This window comes from Rhagoletis pomonella, unplaced genomic scaffold (assembly GCF_013731165.1).
Source record: "Rhagoletis pomonella isolate Grant_MI unplaced genomic scaffold, Rhpom_1.0 Rhpom_scaffold_00007, whole genome shotgun sequence".
Classification (NCBI taxonomy): Eukaryota; Metazoa; Arthropoda; class Insecta; order Diptera; family Tephritidae; genus Rhagoletis; species Rhagoletis pomonella.
Window position 1 is genome coordinate 5,209,527 of NW_023458561.1, and position 16,732 is coordinate 5,226,258.

At 37.4% G+C, this 16,732-nt stretch overlaps 1 protein-coding gene across 2 annotated transcripts in view; it reads right to left on the reverse strand.

The window, feature by feature from the left end:
* LOC118742267 (protein phyllopod) overlaps positions 1 to 16,732 on the reverse strand; it is a 77,216-nt gene that overhangs the window by 10,803 nt on the left and 49,681 nt on the right. The window contains exon 2 of one of the 2 annotated variants that reach the window (XM_036474208.1): positions 11,359 to 11,985. In XM_036474208.1, coding sequence (XP_036330101.1) covers positions 11,359 to 11,985 — 627 coding nt within the window. Of the gene's footprint in view, positions 1 to 9,832; positions 11,986 to 16,732 lie in introns of those variants that run through there. The other variant, XM_036474207.1, reaches the window with a different exon arrangement.

A 16,732-nucleotide genomic window follows, 5' to 3' on the forward strand; every position in this document is an offset into this window, starting at 1 on the left:
TATTTGTGTGTAACACGAAAACTACAGTTTCGCCGTTTTCTGCATCCAACGTCAATACCTAAAGCGCTGTAAAAATCTGATTTTCCAACCGCTCGGTTTGACGCCGCCTTGTTCCGGTATGCTTCACACTAATTTTATGGGCATGAGAATTTTTTGTCAGCCAGACCACGTTGAAGCTTTTTGTTTGGGTATGGCAGTTAATAAGTAGAATTCTCGTTTCTTTGTTGTCGGAAAAGAGGGGCGGAAATATTTTTTGGCGCAGAACTTATTTCTGCGTAGGCGGCCTTCGGCCGCGCTTAGGGATTATAACCCTTACCAAGTAGAATTATCCTTTCTTTGTTTCCGAAAAGCAAGGCTTCAATACTTCTTTCAGCGTGAGCGGCCTTCGGAGCTGCCTTCTGCGACGGCGGCCTTGGGCCGCGCTTGGGGATTATAACCCTCATTAAGTTTAATTCTCCTTTCCGTGTTGCTGGAAAAAAGGGCCGGCATTTTTTTGCGCAGAACTTCTTTCAGCGTGAGCGACCTTCGGCCACGCTTAGGGATTATAACCTTTACTAAGTAGAATTCTTCTTTCTTTGTTTCCGGAAAAGGGAGGGTTCAATACTTCTTTCAGCGTGATCGGCCTTCGGCCGCGCTTAGGGATAATAACCTTTACTAAGTAGAATTCTCTTTTCTTTGTTTCTGAAAAGGGAGACGGAAATATTTTGGAACAGAACTTCCTTCTGCGACGGCGGCCTCTGGCCGCGCTTAGGGATTATAACCCTCACTAAGTAGAATTCTCCTTTCTGTGTTGCTGGAAAAAAGGGGCAGAACTTTTTCGCGCTGAACTTCTTCTGCGTGAGCGGCCTTCGGCCGCGCTTAGGGATTATAACCCTCACTAAGTAGAGTTATCCTTTTTGTGTTGCCCGGAAAAGAGGGGCGGAAGTATTTTTGCGGAACGTCTTTCAGCGTAACCGGCCTTCGACCGCGCTTAGGATTATAATTCTCACTATGTAGAATTCTCCTTTCTTTGTTACCGGAAAAGGGAGGCGGAAGTATTTATGCGCAGAACTTCTTTTTGCGTAGGCGGCCTTCGCCGCGCTTAGGGATTATAACCTTCACTAAATGTAATTCAAAGTTTTTCAGTTTGAGGAAATTTTAAGTAGATTGATATAAAAAATTATCAAACTTTTCCTTAAAACTCTCTGTTTCGTTTACATTAGCGACGCTATGTGTAAGTTCATTTAAATCTTCTTAAAAAAAGGCTCAGACTGCAGTTTAAAAGTACGGTTTCAAACTTTTTGTTAACTGCAGTCAAAACGGCATTTTACAAAGATCATACTTCAAAACTCATTAACAAGTTCTTAACATCAATTCGATATTTCAACTTTTTCGGGATCCCGGGATTAATGAAAGCAAATGCCTGAATTTTCGGGACCTCAAAAACACCGGGATCCCGTTAACCCGGGGTTGGCATCCCTTATTGTCACCCAGGTGACAAGTAATTAGCAAGTTTACCATTTTCATTCCACAACTCGTAAAACATGCAGCCATTTAGCGGATTTAATGAATTACAGTACGTCGTACATAGAGAGGCAGTAGCACTCTAAAATATTCTGCTTGGCCTTCAAGTGATAAATTTCGGTAATTTTTTCGTTGGACACATTTAGTGCTGAGCTGCACCTTGCTAGTTCGTCAGCTCTCTACTAAGTCCTCCATTAGTTGAGATTTAACAGAGGTCTCAATGGCCGCTTAGCTATCCCAGAAGATATTCAGATAAATATATGAAAAAATATTAGGTTTTTTTCAAGAGATTTCGCACAAATCAAAATACCAAAAACTTGCATAAACTATGTATATGCATTTATTGTAAAATATAATAAAATATGCACAATAAATATGCAAAAACAGTTATTTTTGCAAAATATGCACTAACGATTGAATGCCATTTTAAAGGAAATTTAATGATTCGTAAAGCTAACTTAACCATTTTCATTTGAAGATGACCAGTAAAAACATGCATTTGCATGGGATTTCGAGCCGTATTCATAAGCATATATGCACACACATATGTATATCGTCGTACAAAGTAGTACAAAACCGCATATCAAGATAATCCAAAACCAAGGTTCATAGAATAGCCCGATCACTTTAGACCAAAATCGACGTAAGATTAAAAAAAAAATCCGGGAAGAAATTTGTTGACGCAGTTAGGTGTCTCCTGTTTAGGTGAACATAAAATGAAAATTTTTCCCCCAGTTGCGATATGGGAAGTGTCCGCCATCTTGGATTCTATGTTTTTTACGATTTGCGCGCGAATTTTGCATTTCTTGCGAAAAAAGGTAAACAAATTTGTTGAGAATTCGATTCCCTACATGTTCCATGTGCCTATAAATTCTTTTAAACAATTATTTATTGCTAATAATATGCAAAAAATGCCCAAAATTAGGCAAGTGGCGCAGTTTTTTCGAATTTTGAGCAATTTCTATTTGAAATAAGTGGCACATTTAAATGGCAAAGTTATAGAGGACAATAAACGCATTATTTAAATGTTTACGTACGACATGTAGATCTCGACCAACAACGCGCTCAATGCAGCGGAAAGGGAGAAGCTACTCAAATCTTTTTTCCACACCACCTCAGAGGTAAAGTTATTGGCGCGTTTTATTTTTATGTGGTTTCACCAGTAGGCCTAATCCACACATAGTTATTTTCGCCACAATAAAACTCTTTAGAAACAGAGAAAAGTCGTATTGATAAAGGTGCAAAAACTATTTGCTAAATACAGTTTCAACTGACTGAAAATATTTATTCATAGGCTTGGCCTATTGGTGAACCCACAGTTGAAAATACGCGCCAAAAAACACGACCTCCGAGATCTGTGAAAAAAGTTTTGAGTAGCTTTCCCCTGCCGCTGCATTGAGCGCGTTGTTGGTCGAGAACTACACGTCGTACGCGAACATATAAATAATGCGTTTATTGGGAATTTTGTCTTCTACAACTTCGCCATTTAAATGTGCCACTTATTTAAAATAAAAATTTGCTCAAAATTCGAAAAAAACCGCGCCACTTACCTAACTTTGGGCACTTTTTGCATATTATTAGCAATAAGTAATTGTTTAAAAAAATTATAGGGACATGAAAATTGTTGGGAATCGAATTCTCTACAAATTTGTTCTCCACCTTTTTTCGCGAGAAATGCAAAATTAGCGCGCAAATCGTAAAAAACACAAAATCCAAGATGGCGGACATTTCGCATATCGCAATTGGGGGAAAAGTTTTATTTTCGTGTTCACCTAAACAGGAGACAACAAACTGCGTCAAAAACTTCCTTACTGGAATTTTTTCGTTGCAAAAATCGAGTGCAAAATTCGCGCGCAAATCGCAAAAAACACAAAATCCAAGATGGCGGACATTTCCCATATCGCAGGGGGGGGAAACATTTTTATTTTGTGTTCACCTAAACAGGAGACACCAAACTGCGTCAAAAAATTTCTTCCTGGAATTTTTTTGTTGAAAAAATCGAATGCAAAATTCGCGCGCAAATCGTAAAAAACACAAAATCTAAGATGGCAGACATTTCCCATATCGCAGTTGGGGGAAAAATTTTCATTTTGTGTTCACCTAAACTGGAGACACCTAACTGCGTCAAAAGATTTCTTCCCGGAATTTTTTCGTTGAAAAAATCTAAAGTGATTGGGCTAAGAATAGAAGGTTACGACATGGTGCTATCAAAAATTTGTTTCCTCCAATGACGTAGTTGCGAAGTGAATTCTGATTGGCTGAAATATTTTACGAAGAAGGAGAGTACACAAAGCGCAGAACATATGGTTGCCGTATAGCATATTTTAGGAATCCTAATCAAATGGGCATTTTTGATATAAAATCGTAGCAAAGCTTATTATAACAACATAAAATGTTATAACTTCACGTGAAACTGGATTAACATAATAATATTCGTACTATAGTGACAAATCAAATGTAAATCGAATGATTACTGAAATTTGCTGGTGATTTTATTTTTGAAAGTGAGCAGAACGCCCTCGCGCATTTTTAAATAAAAAACGTTCTTATTCTATCCCCCTTTATCCCCCTTTTTCTAGAATTTGCCGTCCGCATACTAAAATTTTTCCGAATTCTCCTTTCTGTTTTGCCAAAGAAGAGGGGCTGAACATCATTTGCAGAGAACACTTTTCGCTAACGAAATTGCAGTTCATCTTTGGGAACACGATAAAACGTAAAATTACCTTTTTCAGCCTGATTTTTGCAATCAAAAACAGCGCACTTACATTTTTAATAATTTAAATAAACTCAAAGACGCAGAAAAATGCACAAATTTCAACACAATTTGTCAAACGGTAAATATCAGGGTTACACATATTTGAAATAAAACGTCATGTATTTTTTACTAAAATAGTGTATTTTTATAAGATAATTTTTTTAGAAATCTGGCAACTCCGAAAATTGAGTCATCTACGTCATCAAGATGGCGGCCATGGCTGATGTCGTAACCTTGCATTCTATGAACCTTGATGCAAAACCGCGTATCAAGCAGACATTGGCAAAGGGTGCTGTTTTTGTGACGTTAAAGGCCCGTCCACATAGAACTTTGGCGTTGCGTTGGCGTTGGCGTCGCTTCAACAGCTGACTATGAATACATGAATTCAAATGCAGCCGTCCACTTAGCCAAAATTCGACAATGCTCACGCCAATACAAAGCAAAAAGATGGCCAACTCTCAACTTTTTGCGTGCGTCGCTCGTCAGCTGTTGCAAATAAATAAAATTATGTATGTATAAATAAAATTTTAATCAAGCGCGGGCAAGAAATATCGTTTTTAATGCAATTATTGATATGAAATATTTATTTATCCGTCGTTAGTATGTTAATTTAGAGGCCCAAGCATTCGCTGCTAAGCGTTCATTGTAGCAAGCATACTTTTAACGTGCGTTCTGTCAAACCAACGCCAGCGCCAAAGCCAACGCGAAAGTTCTATGTGGACCGGCCTTAAGCCTACTCACGTTAAAAACAGGGGATGAACGAACACCAGCGCAAAGCGTGCTGTCTTGCAAATACAGCCACCACAAGTGAACGATGCTTATAACAGCTCATACCACGATTGAGAGAATACAAAGGTTGCGCCGATCTCGAACCGCTATTCCTCTCTTAACGAATTTGACGGAATCGTTGTTTGCATGACGTCACACTTGTGCAACTTGTTTACGTTTTCCTTGCAACATTTTTTCTACTTCTTTCATTCTTGCTCACGTTTTGGCATTTTCTCTCGCAATTGCATCAGTGTGACGTCACACAAAAGTTATTCTCAAAAATCCTCTCTGATCAGCGCAATCTTGTATTCTATCCATAGTTGCCAACTTGGTGCTTTAAGCACTAGATTTAGTGCTTTTTGAAAACTAAAACGCCAAAAAAAAATATTTAGTGCCTAGTACCTTTTTTAGTGCTTTTTTTCTGAACTAAAATTCCTCCGAGATAGGTAAAACCTGAAATATTTAAAGCTGTGGCAGCACTGAATTTACAAGAATCTACAAATTTAAATGCACTAAAATATAACCATGATTGATAAAAAGCTGAAGTTACAAACCCATATTTTTGAATTCTATTCGCGTAAGTTAAGTATTTCTCTTTTTCTTGAGAATTTTGAGATATCCTAACCTCAAAGTGCCAAAAACACGGTTTTTGGCGATATTTGAGGTTATATAATGAAAACATCAAATTTTTTGCTCATTTCTACTTATGACATCATTTTCCTTTGTTGCGATTCGATTTTGCTTTCTCGAGATATACCAGTTTTAATGCGCAGTACTTCGATATTACGTCGTACGTATGAGTCATCATAGCATGTGTAGAGGCTATTCAATCGTTATGAGCGAAAAGTTTTGTGTATTGATTTATGTATGTATTCTTGTAAATATTCTTAATTTTTTGCTTTTGTTAAATACAAACTGTTATGAAAAAAGCATCTTTTGATTCAAAAAAATTTGGTGCTTTTAGTGTGATCAAACGCTTTTTTTACAAATTTTTGGTGCTTTTTGAAAATTCAAGGTTGGCAACACTGATTCTATCATTCTTGAGCTCATACTGATATTGACTTCGGCAAACCTGTACTTCGAATGATCGTGCACGAAACCAGCAACCGCCGTATTTGATCGACTGCCAAAAGCACGATACTGCTTTTGGAAGATAGCCAAAAATTGAAAGGGCTCTTTAATGTAACAATTTGCCTTGACAACTTTTAGTATGAGTTTGCAATATAGCAGGAAATCACCCATTTTTCCCAATATGGCGGCTCGATCCAGCCCCTACAGTCCCACAAATCTGGATTTTGGATCATTTTTACCTGCCGGAACCAATGGTGAAAGAAAATAATTTCACGGGACTAATTAAAAGTTTGCGATTAAGTACGAATGTGACCCACTTATAAAATAGTAAAAGCAAATTTTATCTACCGTTTAACGATACATTTGCTGGTTTCATGTTTTGGTTTTAAGTTATGTAAAATAAATTATGTAAAAGACTGTATGTTACAGCCCATTTCCACCAAACGCTTAACTACAGTTAAGAGTTTAGATATTTTCAACAATAGGTGATCTGCAATGTTTATTTATTCGTTTTTGTTATTTTCCTTTCATTTGCTTGTACCTAATATGAGCAACTACCTCCTTCGAGTTGTAATCTGCTTTTTTCCAATAGGCGTAAACTGCAGTAGAAATGAACTATTAAACACCTTTTAAATGTTTATAAATCTATGAGCGATTTTTTTCTTTTATGTTTTAGGGCCGATTGTTCAATGTCTGATTAGTTCAAATCGGAGGTAGAAGCTCCGGTTAAATACATTGAACAACCGGCCATTAAAAATATTTGTGAATTTTTATAGTCGGAACACATTGAAAAGGACAACCACACCTGTAAATTGTTCGTCTTCGTTATCTAAACGCTCAGTCGATGGTGATATGAATTTTTTGAACGTGGCAGCGACATCATGCATTTTTATGAGTTTGTCATAAAAGAATGGGAAGAACTCATTTTTCGGTCGAAAAATATAAATAGATCTAAGCTGGCCACAATCCCAGACGTGGTGTATTATCTACATACGTCGAAAAATAATTTCCAATTTGTTTAGAATATTATGCTCATAAAAATTTGGTAATTTTTTTCTGAGTTTGGTAATTTTTTTTAGAGATTTGGTAAAAAATTAAAATCTTTGTGGCAACACTGCATGAGAGCTTATGTGAAAGACTGGCGAAGGCAAGATGCCGCAGTTAGCTAACTTGATTTGTTGTCAAACCGCCGCCTTTAGTTTGTTGCTGAAGGCACGTTTGACGTGTTGCCGAAGTGATCCCTGCAAAAATCGTTGGACCATGTACTCTATTTGTGGTAAATTGGAGTACTTACAAAAGTGTTCCTCTGTCATGCTGTAGCGGACCAACTCGTGTCTCTGCGCCAGCTTATTGTTTGTTATCCGATCACTGCTCGTGTTTTAACGAAACGTGATTGAAGTTGAGCATTTGAAAGCACATTTGCATGTCTGGCTGTAGCTGAACGTGTAGAGATGCTCGCTGTTAGTTCTTAGCTCCCAGCATGTTCGGGTTCGAATACCGTCAGAGGCAACATGTAATTTTTAATTTTTGTCTTGGTTTTTATTAATTTCGAAAAAGCATTTGAGAAGTGAAGAACAAAAGCGTGTACAAACGAAAAAATATAACAACAATGCCCATTGTTAATATGTTGGAGTAGTTTTGTGCTACTCTGATGTAATGCAGGGATGGAGTATATGGTCCTGCCCTAGGACATCGCAATGTTAATTGGACCATATTTTTTATATGAATTGTGGTTAATTTTGGAGTACTCTTTGGTCCTTTGGGAGTACTCTTTACACGCATGCATGGAGTAGTCGCGATTTTTGCAGGGATGATACTGTAGTTCAAAAACATTCAAAGACACTTGCTTGTTTGAAATGAAGCATTGATATGTACATACATATGTACATACGTACGTATGCACATTCCTCACAACTACTGATAGAACGATACGAGTAGCGGGTACAGAATATCGATACTTTTCATGAGTACTGAGTAGTATCGAGTAACCAGACCCACATATCGACATGTATTGAGGTCCATTTGACTCGTACACCTCCTAAATTTGGAGTTAATTGCGAAAATTGTGAAAATAAAATGACAAAAACGAGTCAAACAGACCTCAGATTTGGATTCAGTGGGTCGAAATATGTGGCGGCAAGTGGGTATGGTTAAAAGCATACAACAATTTTTTTTGTGCCGGTGTAAGGAATGGGTTAGGAGGGTGGTCTTCGGTTCGATAACTTGGCAATTCTCCCGAATAACGGAGCCTTCGTTTTCCAATGAATTCTACCTTGGTTTTAAATTCGAAATCCTGCCCGCTTTCGAAGAAAATTTTTGTGAAAGGGAGCTTATCTTTTCTTTAGACAATGGCTTTAGTTGCTTTTAAAAGCTTCAAATAAGCCTTTTGCCAAAAGCATTTATTTTACGCTTTTAAACTTATTGCAAGTTCTTTTCAAAAACTCCGTTAGAAATGCTTGTTAGATCAGACTTCAACTATTAAAAGCCAATGTCTATTCAATTTACAAAAAGAAAGAGGTCATATGTACATAAATGTAAACAAAGCAATCTGATTTTTGTTAACTTTTCGCGTTTGCCCTAAAAATACTTGGAAGTACGAGTATTATCGATACTTTTTTGCAAATATGAGTACTGGCATCGATTCTTTTTTAGAGTATTATAAATGAGTACAGGTATCGATACTTTTCTAAAAAGTTCTATCACTACTCACAACTAGCCAGCATTGAGCAAAGCAATTGAATGGTAGACGCGCTATAAATACATACATACATGCATACGAGACGATAAATTACCCTTTACCACATTCGTCGTCATTTCAGCAACAAGTCAAATGGCTTTCAGCAACAAGTCAGATGATTTTCAGCAACAAGTCAAAAGACTTCTGCAACAAATGATGAGCTCTCATGCTTTCGGAACCGTTCAACTGCCGCGTTTGCTGGCTTCGGGCACGATCATTCGGAGTACAGGTTTGCCGAAGTCAATATCAGTATGAGCTGTTATGGTCTGATTATGCACACTTCGCATAACTTCTCATAAACTTCAAACTGTTATTTCGTACGTACTTTGCACGTATTTTGTTTTTATTCCATTACCCAGAAATTAGCAGAACATTTAAAAACTTAGCAATCTGTTGAGTTTAAATTTTGCTTCACATTTTCTTAAGTTGCATCTTTATTGCACTGGTACAAATGGTTGTGCGAAGTTATGCGAAGTATGCATAATCAGACCTTTACAAGCATCGTTCACTTGTGGTGGCTGTATTTTCAAGACAGCACGCTATGCGCTGGTGTTCAGTCATCCTCTAATTTCGTTTAGGTATCGATACTACTAAGGCCGGTGTTATGCAGAAATTTTGTTTGACAAACTGCGTGCAATTGTTGTTGCAGCAAACTCTGAGAGAGCGAGTTTGGCGACTCTCACAGCAAACTAATTTCGTTTGGTCAAACTGCAGCAAATTCGGTGTTGTCATATACAAAAATTTTAGACAATTGTTGCTATACACAAAAATTGCCGTGATACCGAAAGCCAGATAACTGAATTTATGCTGTAGGAGCTTCAAAGATTAGGGCACAGTTAATTGCCTATACGATATCATAAAAAATATATTAATTGTGCGCGTTATGTACATCTGAAATTCTCATTTCGTGTTGGCAATAGCCATGAAAACCATGATGAACGTGCAACCCTGTGCCAAACTCGACATAACCACCTCCGAGCAAACTAAGCAGCCGCCATTTAATTTGGCAAACAAAAGTTTGTCTGCATAACACCGACCTAAGCCAACGCCGCTGCTCAGTCATACAAAGCAGCGGTATTGATTGAGTATGAAACAATTGACGATCAACCAATGCCAATCCCTGGTATCAAGATAATGTAAAACCGCGTATGTGAGGTTACATAAATTATTTTCTAGAGAGTAAAAACACACCATTGAAGTCCGTTGTATTGTATTTTTTTTTGCTACAAGTTACTTGTTTCATTATTTCTCCGTTTTGACTTGTTTATGTTCGGTATAATATGGAAAGCCATTTTTCAATAAAAAGAAAAGATGAAAATGTTCCAATACTTGTTGATTGTAAATAAAATTAGGAGCATTTTGAGAAACCCTGTACTTTTCGGACTATTATCGGATCACTCCCAAAACACTCCGACTAGGTTATCTCTAAAGAGTCAAATAGCGTAGGCGAATAGAGGAGTCCGCACGGAGTCTTTGCGGATGCTCTGAAGGAGCTTTCAGGGACTCCGAAATCACTGTGGCTGAGTGCTTAGAGGTGCGTACTACCACTCCGCAGGACCTGGATTCGATATCAGTCTGGAGAAACATCTATATTAGAAACAGTTTTTCTAGCAGCGTATTTCTGCCATGAGAAAGCTGCTCTTAAAATCTATTTGCCACTCAGATGCGGAGTAAAACTCCACAAATTGAAGCAGCTCGGCCAAACACTTTGCAAAAGTGTGAGCGCGAAAATATTTCTCCGGTCCTTTGGGGCCTGCGCACCGCACAGAGAGACCTAATTGCGCACCTTGCGGTCTCCGTTTGTTATCAACTTGAAAGCAATTTTTATTTCAAGGTGATAGGCAATTTTCCGTTCAATTTCAACAGCTGATTATAGCTTTATAAAGTGAGGTTTTTTGTGGAGATAATTGTGTGTATGATTTTTGATTTGAATGATTTTTGATAACTCATACGTGTGACCAAATTGAAAGCAGTTTTTTAAACGTGCAAATGCAGCGCAGAGTGTATCGATATACACATGTAGGTATGTACATAGATATGTGCATATGTATGTATGCATATTCACACATGTCACCACACTCAGTGATTGCACCGCGCGTTAAATCTTAAGCACTTAAACCAAAGAAATACTCAGGCCTTCAGGTAGCCGTGGATAAACATATTGACTATCATCTTTACCAAATGATACTTGATACGCCAATTTTCGTTTCGCCTGCATCACAGCGAAAATTTCCGGTACACAATTATTACCGTTGACTTTTTGTTGCCGCTGTTGGATTACTTGTGGTAGCACTTCCGATATTGCGGAATCAAAGCCAAGTAGAATTTCATCTTCGTTCAATTGACTTTTCCATTGCGGTTTTGATTTTACAGGGTTCATTATTCGCCGAAGTAGTGGTGTGGAAGCTTTTGCGCTGGCGTCGCGATTCTCAAGAGATAACGTAGTTCCCAGACGCCTTAACATGGATATTACCTTTCCATCTAACATAGGACGTTTTAAACACTGCTTATCATAATTATTTACCGATGTCTTCTCGTTTAGTTCGGATATCGCATTGTTGTTGTCTCCAGGGCTACTCTTCTGATAAACACCTGGATCCCAACATTCTTGGTTCTGTTTCACTTTCTTTATATATTCTTCTCCGATATACCTTTGCTTTTTGAGTTTTTGAACAAATTTTGCAAAGGACAGTTTATTTGGTTTGCTGTTATGACTAAAAAGATAAAAATTATAAGTGTTACATTGCCTCAGACTACGACGTAGCCGAACATTCCTCAGAGATATTCTGCGATTTTCGTGATATTTGCGTTGAAGCTTCAGAATCCATTTACTTTTGCCTGTAAAAGCCTTTTGTTTCTTAAGCACTTGTCTTTTCCAATTGATTTCATTGTGTGCTTTTTCTGTGATTCTCCAAGGTCGCACTTTGGCTGTGGGACGACAAAGTTGGTAATTTTTTTGGCAATGCATGTGACTTGGCTGTGTTTGTTGGCGGGGATTTTTTGCTTTCTCCTTGTGAAACATACTATTCATTTGAGGTCGAAACGTACCGGATGGGCTTTCTGCGTCATTACTGTTTGACGCCTGTAATGAGTGCCAATTTATTAACCAATTATTGCAGCTAAAACATAAATATTTATCCTCGTTTAGGGGCTGAAAAGAGTGAGAGAGGGGAAGATAATTAAATATTATGATACAACGGTAGTACATCAATTCTTAAAATACAACCAGTCTTGACTTTAGTGAGTGAATAAATAATAAGGTAATTTTATATGAAATGGCTGGATTTTTAAGTTCAAAAAATCTTTAATGTCCTGTTTAGCACTGCCAGGCGTCCTGGTTTTCAAGGATTTGTCCTGGTTTTAAAAAATTGTCCTGGTGTCCTGGTGCAGACCTAAATTGTCCTGTTTTTTCAATGAATGCCAATACAGGCGCCTATTTCATTTTTGACAGATTTTTGCTTTTAACGATGTGATAACGAAATATTTTTTCAACATTTATTTAGTGAAAATCTTACTTTGTTATCTTCAGGCCAATCCCAAAAAAAAGTAGTCATACATACTACCCAGTAGATCATTTCTGAAGTTAAAATCTCTTCCAAAAGCTCTTTCTAAAAGTCATTCCTTTCTTTTTTTGTATGCAGTAGCTTCTGCTTTCGCTACCCAAAGAAAAGCTTTCAGGAGGGCTTTGTAGGACGTACTTCAAAAAGCCTTTGGATAAGTTCTTTTACAGCTGAACCTTTGTTACCGGCGTGAGTTTTTCTGCGCACGCATGCAAGTTTTTCATATTTGATAAACCGAAATCAATTTGCGTGCGTGATTTCTCGAGTTGCATTTCTATAAAATTTACAGGAGTTTGTTGAACAAAATTTTAATTCATATTCGCGCCAAAATGTTAGGATAGGTTGAAGTGGCTGCCAGTGACGCCACTAGCACACATAGGTCCTTGGTTGTAGGCCCGTTGTGATACCACGCGGATCGTTAGAACCCTCCTACTCAAACCATCGTGTGGATTTCGCGAAACCCAGAAGTTGCCGTATGCCTACTTCGGCTATGTCGGTTAGGTCCTCAAAGAATCCTGAACCCATAAACTTTTGTCATCTTCTACAAAGTGCGGGGCAATCGCATAACAGGTGCCGCAAGCTTTCTGGCTCTTCTTCATTTCTGCAGTTTCTGCAGAAGTCGTTATGGGAGATCCCTAACCTCTTCGCGTGCCTTCCAATAGCAACATGGCCTATTAGCAGACCCACAGCTGCGGCTAGGTCACCTCTGCTCAGCATGAGGGGATCATTCGACCGCTTTTTGTCCCATTTTGGCTTAGAATGAGCTTGCAGGTAGCGAGCGGCATGCCTAATCCCTTCCAGGCCCGCGAAAGTGGAGCGGATGTGCCCTCTCTTGCAAGTTCGTCCGCCTTTTCATTGCCTGGTATGTTCCGGTGCCCCGGTGCCCCGGTGCCCCGGAACCCATACCAAGTGAAGCGCAGCCTGCTCAGCCATCTCGTTTAGAGACCTGCGACATCCGCTATGGTTTTTGAGTTGTATGTGACCGAGTCGAGCGCTTTGAGTGCGGCCTGACTGTCTGAGTAAATGAAGATATCGTTATAAATGACTTCTCTTGTACGTAGGTGTTCAACCGCTTCCTATATAGCAGCGACCTCAGCTTGAAAAACGCTGCAGCGATTGGGTAAGCGAAAACATATTTCCAGCCCCAGCCTCCAGCCTGGTAGTTCCCTCAACCTCAAGGCGGCACACCCCGCTGATTGTTTTCCAACAATTTCATTTGGCAAAATGTCGAGCAGCACGCACATAGCCTCCGATGGAGTTGTGCGCAGAGAACCACAGATGCAGAGCATCGCAGTTCTTTGCACCTTTTGGAGTGCTTCAGTTGTAGATTTCCTGTTGAGACTTGGCCACCATACCAAGACCCCATATAATAGAATCGGCCTAACAACTACCGTGTATAGCCAGTACATGATGCTAAGGGACAGCCCCCAGCTACGCTCAATCGCCCCCTTATAGCTGTAGAGGGCTACCGTCGCTTTTTTAACACGCCAAAATGTTAATTGAGCATAAACGTCAAATCGAAATGTCACCCAAGACAAGTCTTGGAATTTGAGTTAACTTTTTACACACGCCGTTCAATTTCGGTTAGTTAGGTTTTGACAGTAAATTTCCGGAGTCTATTAGACTCCGAGTATGATTTTATGAAGAAAACAGGCGAAGTTATTGTAAACGGTAACTTTAAACTTCTCTTTTAATTTATTTAATACTGTAAAAGTCATTATTCTAAAAAAACATAGCAAAAAATTATCAACTAGTTTATCCACTTTCTATATGAACGAAGAGCTTTTCTGTTGCCATTTCTAATGAATCCTTCCCAATGTATTTCTCACTGCATTATCCTCTGTGAACTGCTTATTTAGCATTTATAAGTAAATTCATTGCATTTCTGATTCTATGTAATAAACATGTATTTTTGAAAAATAGTCCGAAAAACTCTTCTAAGCTTTTGTGGCACAGTTTAACTTTTTTAACTTTTTTTATTTGTAGTATTTTTTATTATAGCAAACTACTTATTTCATGTTTATTACATTTTATTTTAAAAGTCTGCTACGAAAACTTTCCACAACTATATATGTATGTATATTACTAGCTTTTTTCATTCGTAAAGGAAAAACGAAGTCCTGAAAACTCTTCTGGGCTGATGAAGATTAAGATAGCCTACCTACATTGTCTTCTGGTCATGCATATACAAAATAGAAAAAATTATCATGTGGAAATTTGAAAGAAGTCTGATGAGGAAATTTGGTGATTTCCAAAATAGCTATCGCTTCTACCATTTTTCCAAACTATTGTTGCTTTTCCACAATAAGTTTTTCATTAAAAACGGTCTCAAGCTCAATAAAAATTGTTGAATAGAACATTTTTTTTTTAATTTTGGAAGGGAGAAGTTGCGATTTGGCAAAGTAAAATTGAAAAATATATAAATATAAGAATAAAAAACAAAAATCATGGAAAATCTGCTGGAGAAGTAGAGGGAAGTAGACAAAACTGCCACGAAAGAAACTGTAAAAAATATCAGGGCATACGAGCCTTCTGCCGGCGGAAGTTGCAAAAAATTCGGAAAAGGGAGAGTGCCCGCGTTGTGGTACTTTGAAAGTTTAGAATTTTTTTGGGACAAAGAATTGCAGCTTGGAGGGTTTTCGACGATAGAAGATTCTTTGGAAGATTATATTAGAAAATTAGGTGTAATTTTGCATTTTAAATATTGCTTTTTTTCAGCTAACATAGTAATTTATTGTGAGAATTTTAGCTTTGGATGTACACAATTATTGCACCCTTTGCTATTGTTCATACTCCGTTCTACGCTGTTATTAAAGGGTTGCAGAATTAAATTTGTCTACTCCAAAGTATAAAAACGCAGTTAGTCAACGGCGTAGCGTAAACGTAGGTCGACGGACGTAGAGAGCAAAAAATGCAAAAAATCATGTACGTGGCACTTAGCGTAAAAGTCAACTGTTATCTCTCATTTTCAGCGCGAAGTGTTGCCATTGGTTTGTATGCAAGCCTGTTTTTGTGTAAATTTATAATAAATCATTTCCATAACTTAAACCATTTCATATTTTTCATGATGCAAATAAGAAAAATAATATAAAAAAAAACTTTTTAATATACAACGCTTTTATAAATAGACTAAAAAGTAGAAAATAATAATTCTCAGTCCCATAGAATTTGTTTTGATAACTTTTGATTTTGAAAATTTAGCAAAAGTCATTATAAACAATATATGAGATTGAAAATGAAAAGCTTGGGGCGCATGCAATACAAAGCATTCGATTTAATTGACAATAGTCAAACTACATAACATAGACCTAAAATTTCTACAGAAAGTACACATTTGAGATCGATTTTAAGCGGTCGTTATTCATAATACCACATACATACATATATTACCATTCATATCAATTCTGGTCTATTACATGCGCCCCACGCTTTTCATTTTCAATCTCATAAATTGTTTATAATGACTTTTGCTAAAATTTCAAAATCAAAAGTTATCAAAACAAATTCTATGGGACTGAGAATTATTATTTTCTACTTTTTAGTCCATTTATAAAAGTGTTGTATAATAAAACGTTTTTTTGTATTATTTATTTTCTGCCTTTTAGTCTTCCTCTGTATAAAATTTTGCAATAGATATTAAAATAATTCAACGATATTAATAGATTGGTGCACACACATGCATATACATACATATGTATGTACATGCCCTGCAGTAAAATTTAGAGACAGTCTGTTAAAGCGCTAGTTCCGCCCTATACATTTCAGAACTATCTCTGAACTAGTGCCAAACGGCTGCAGAGAGGGACAGTTGAAACTTTTGGTGTGCCAGTTGCGCTCTGTTGAGAAGTAAATGCACAAATTCTCACTTCTCGTACAATACTAAAATAGCTCAGCGGGAAGACCTCCGACTCTAACATCGTTGGTCGCGAGTTCAAATCGCGGTGGAGGCAGTTGTGATTTTAAAATTTAATGAATTTAAATTGTTGAGTGCCGTTTAAAAATTGAAGAGAAAATGATCAAATTTAATATCATTAAAAAATTAAAAGAATAAAAAAATTTAATAAAATGCGATCTGTAAAAGAACAGAAAAAAATATAATAAAATCGAATAATCGGAATTTTTCTTCATATATGTAAAACTTATTGTCGCAGATCTGGCCAAAATGTAAACAGTTCAGAAAAGAAAAATATCCAATAATCAAGTTTTAAAATTTTTTCTCATAAAAACCTTATAGTCCCAGAACTGTCGAAATTTTAACCAGTTCAGAAGTAGTTCGAAAGTTCTGCAGAGGTGGCAATTTCCAGTTCGTAGGACATCGCCATGTGAAAAGAGACAGTT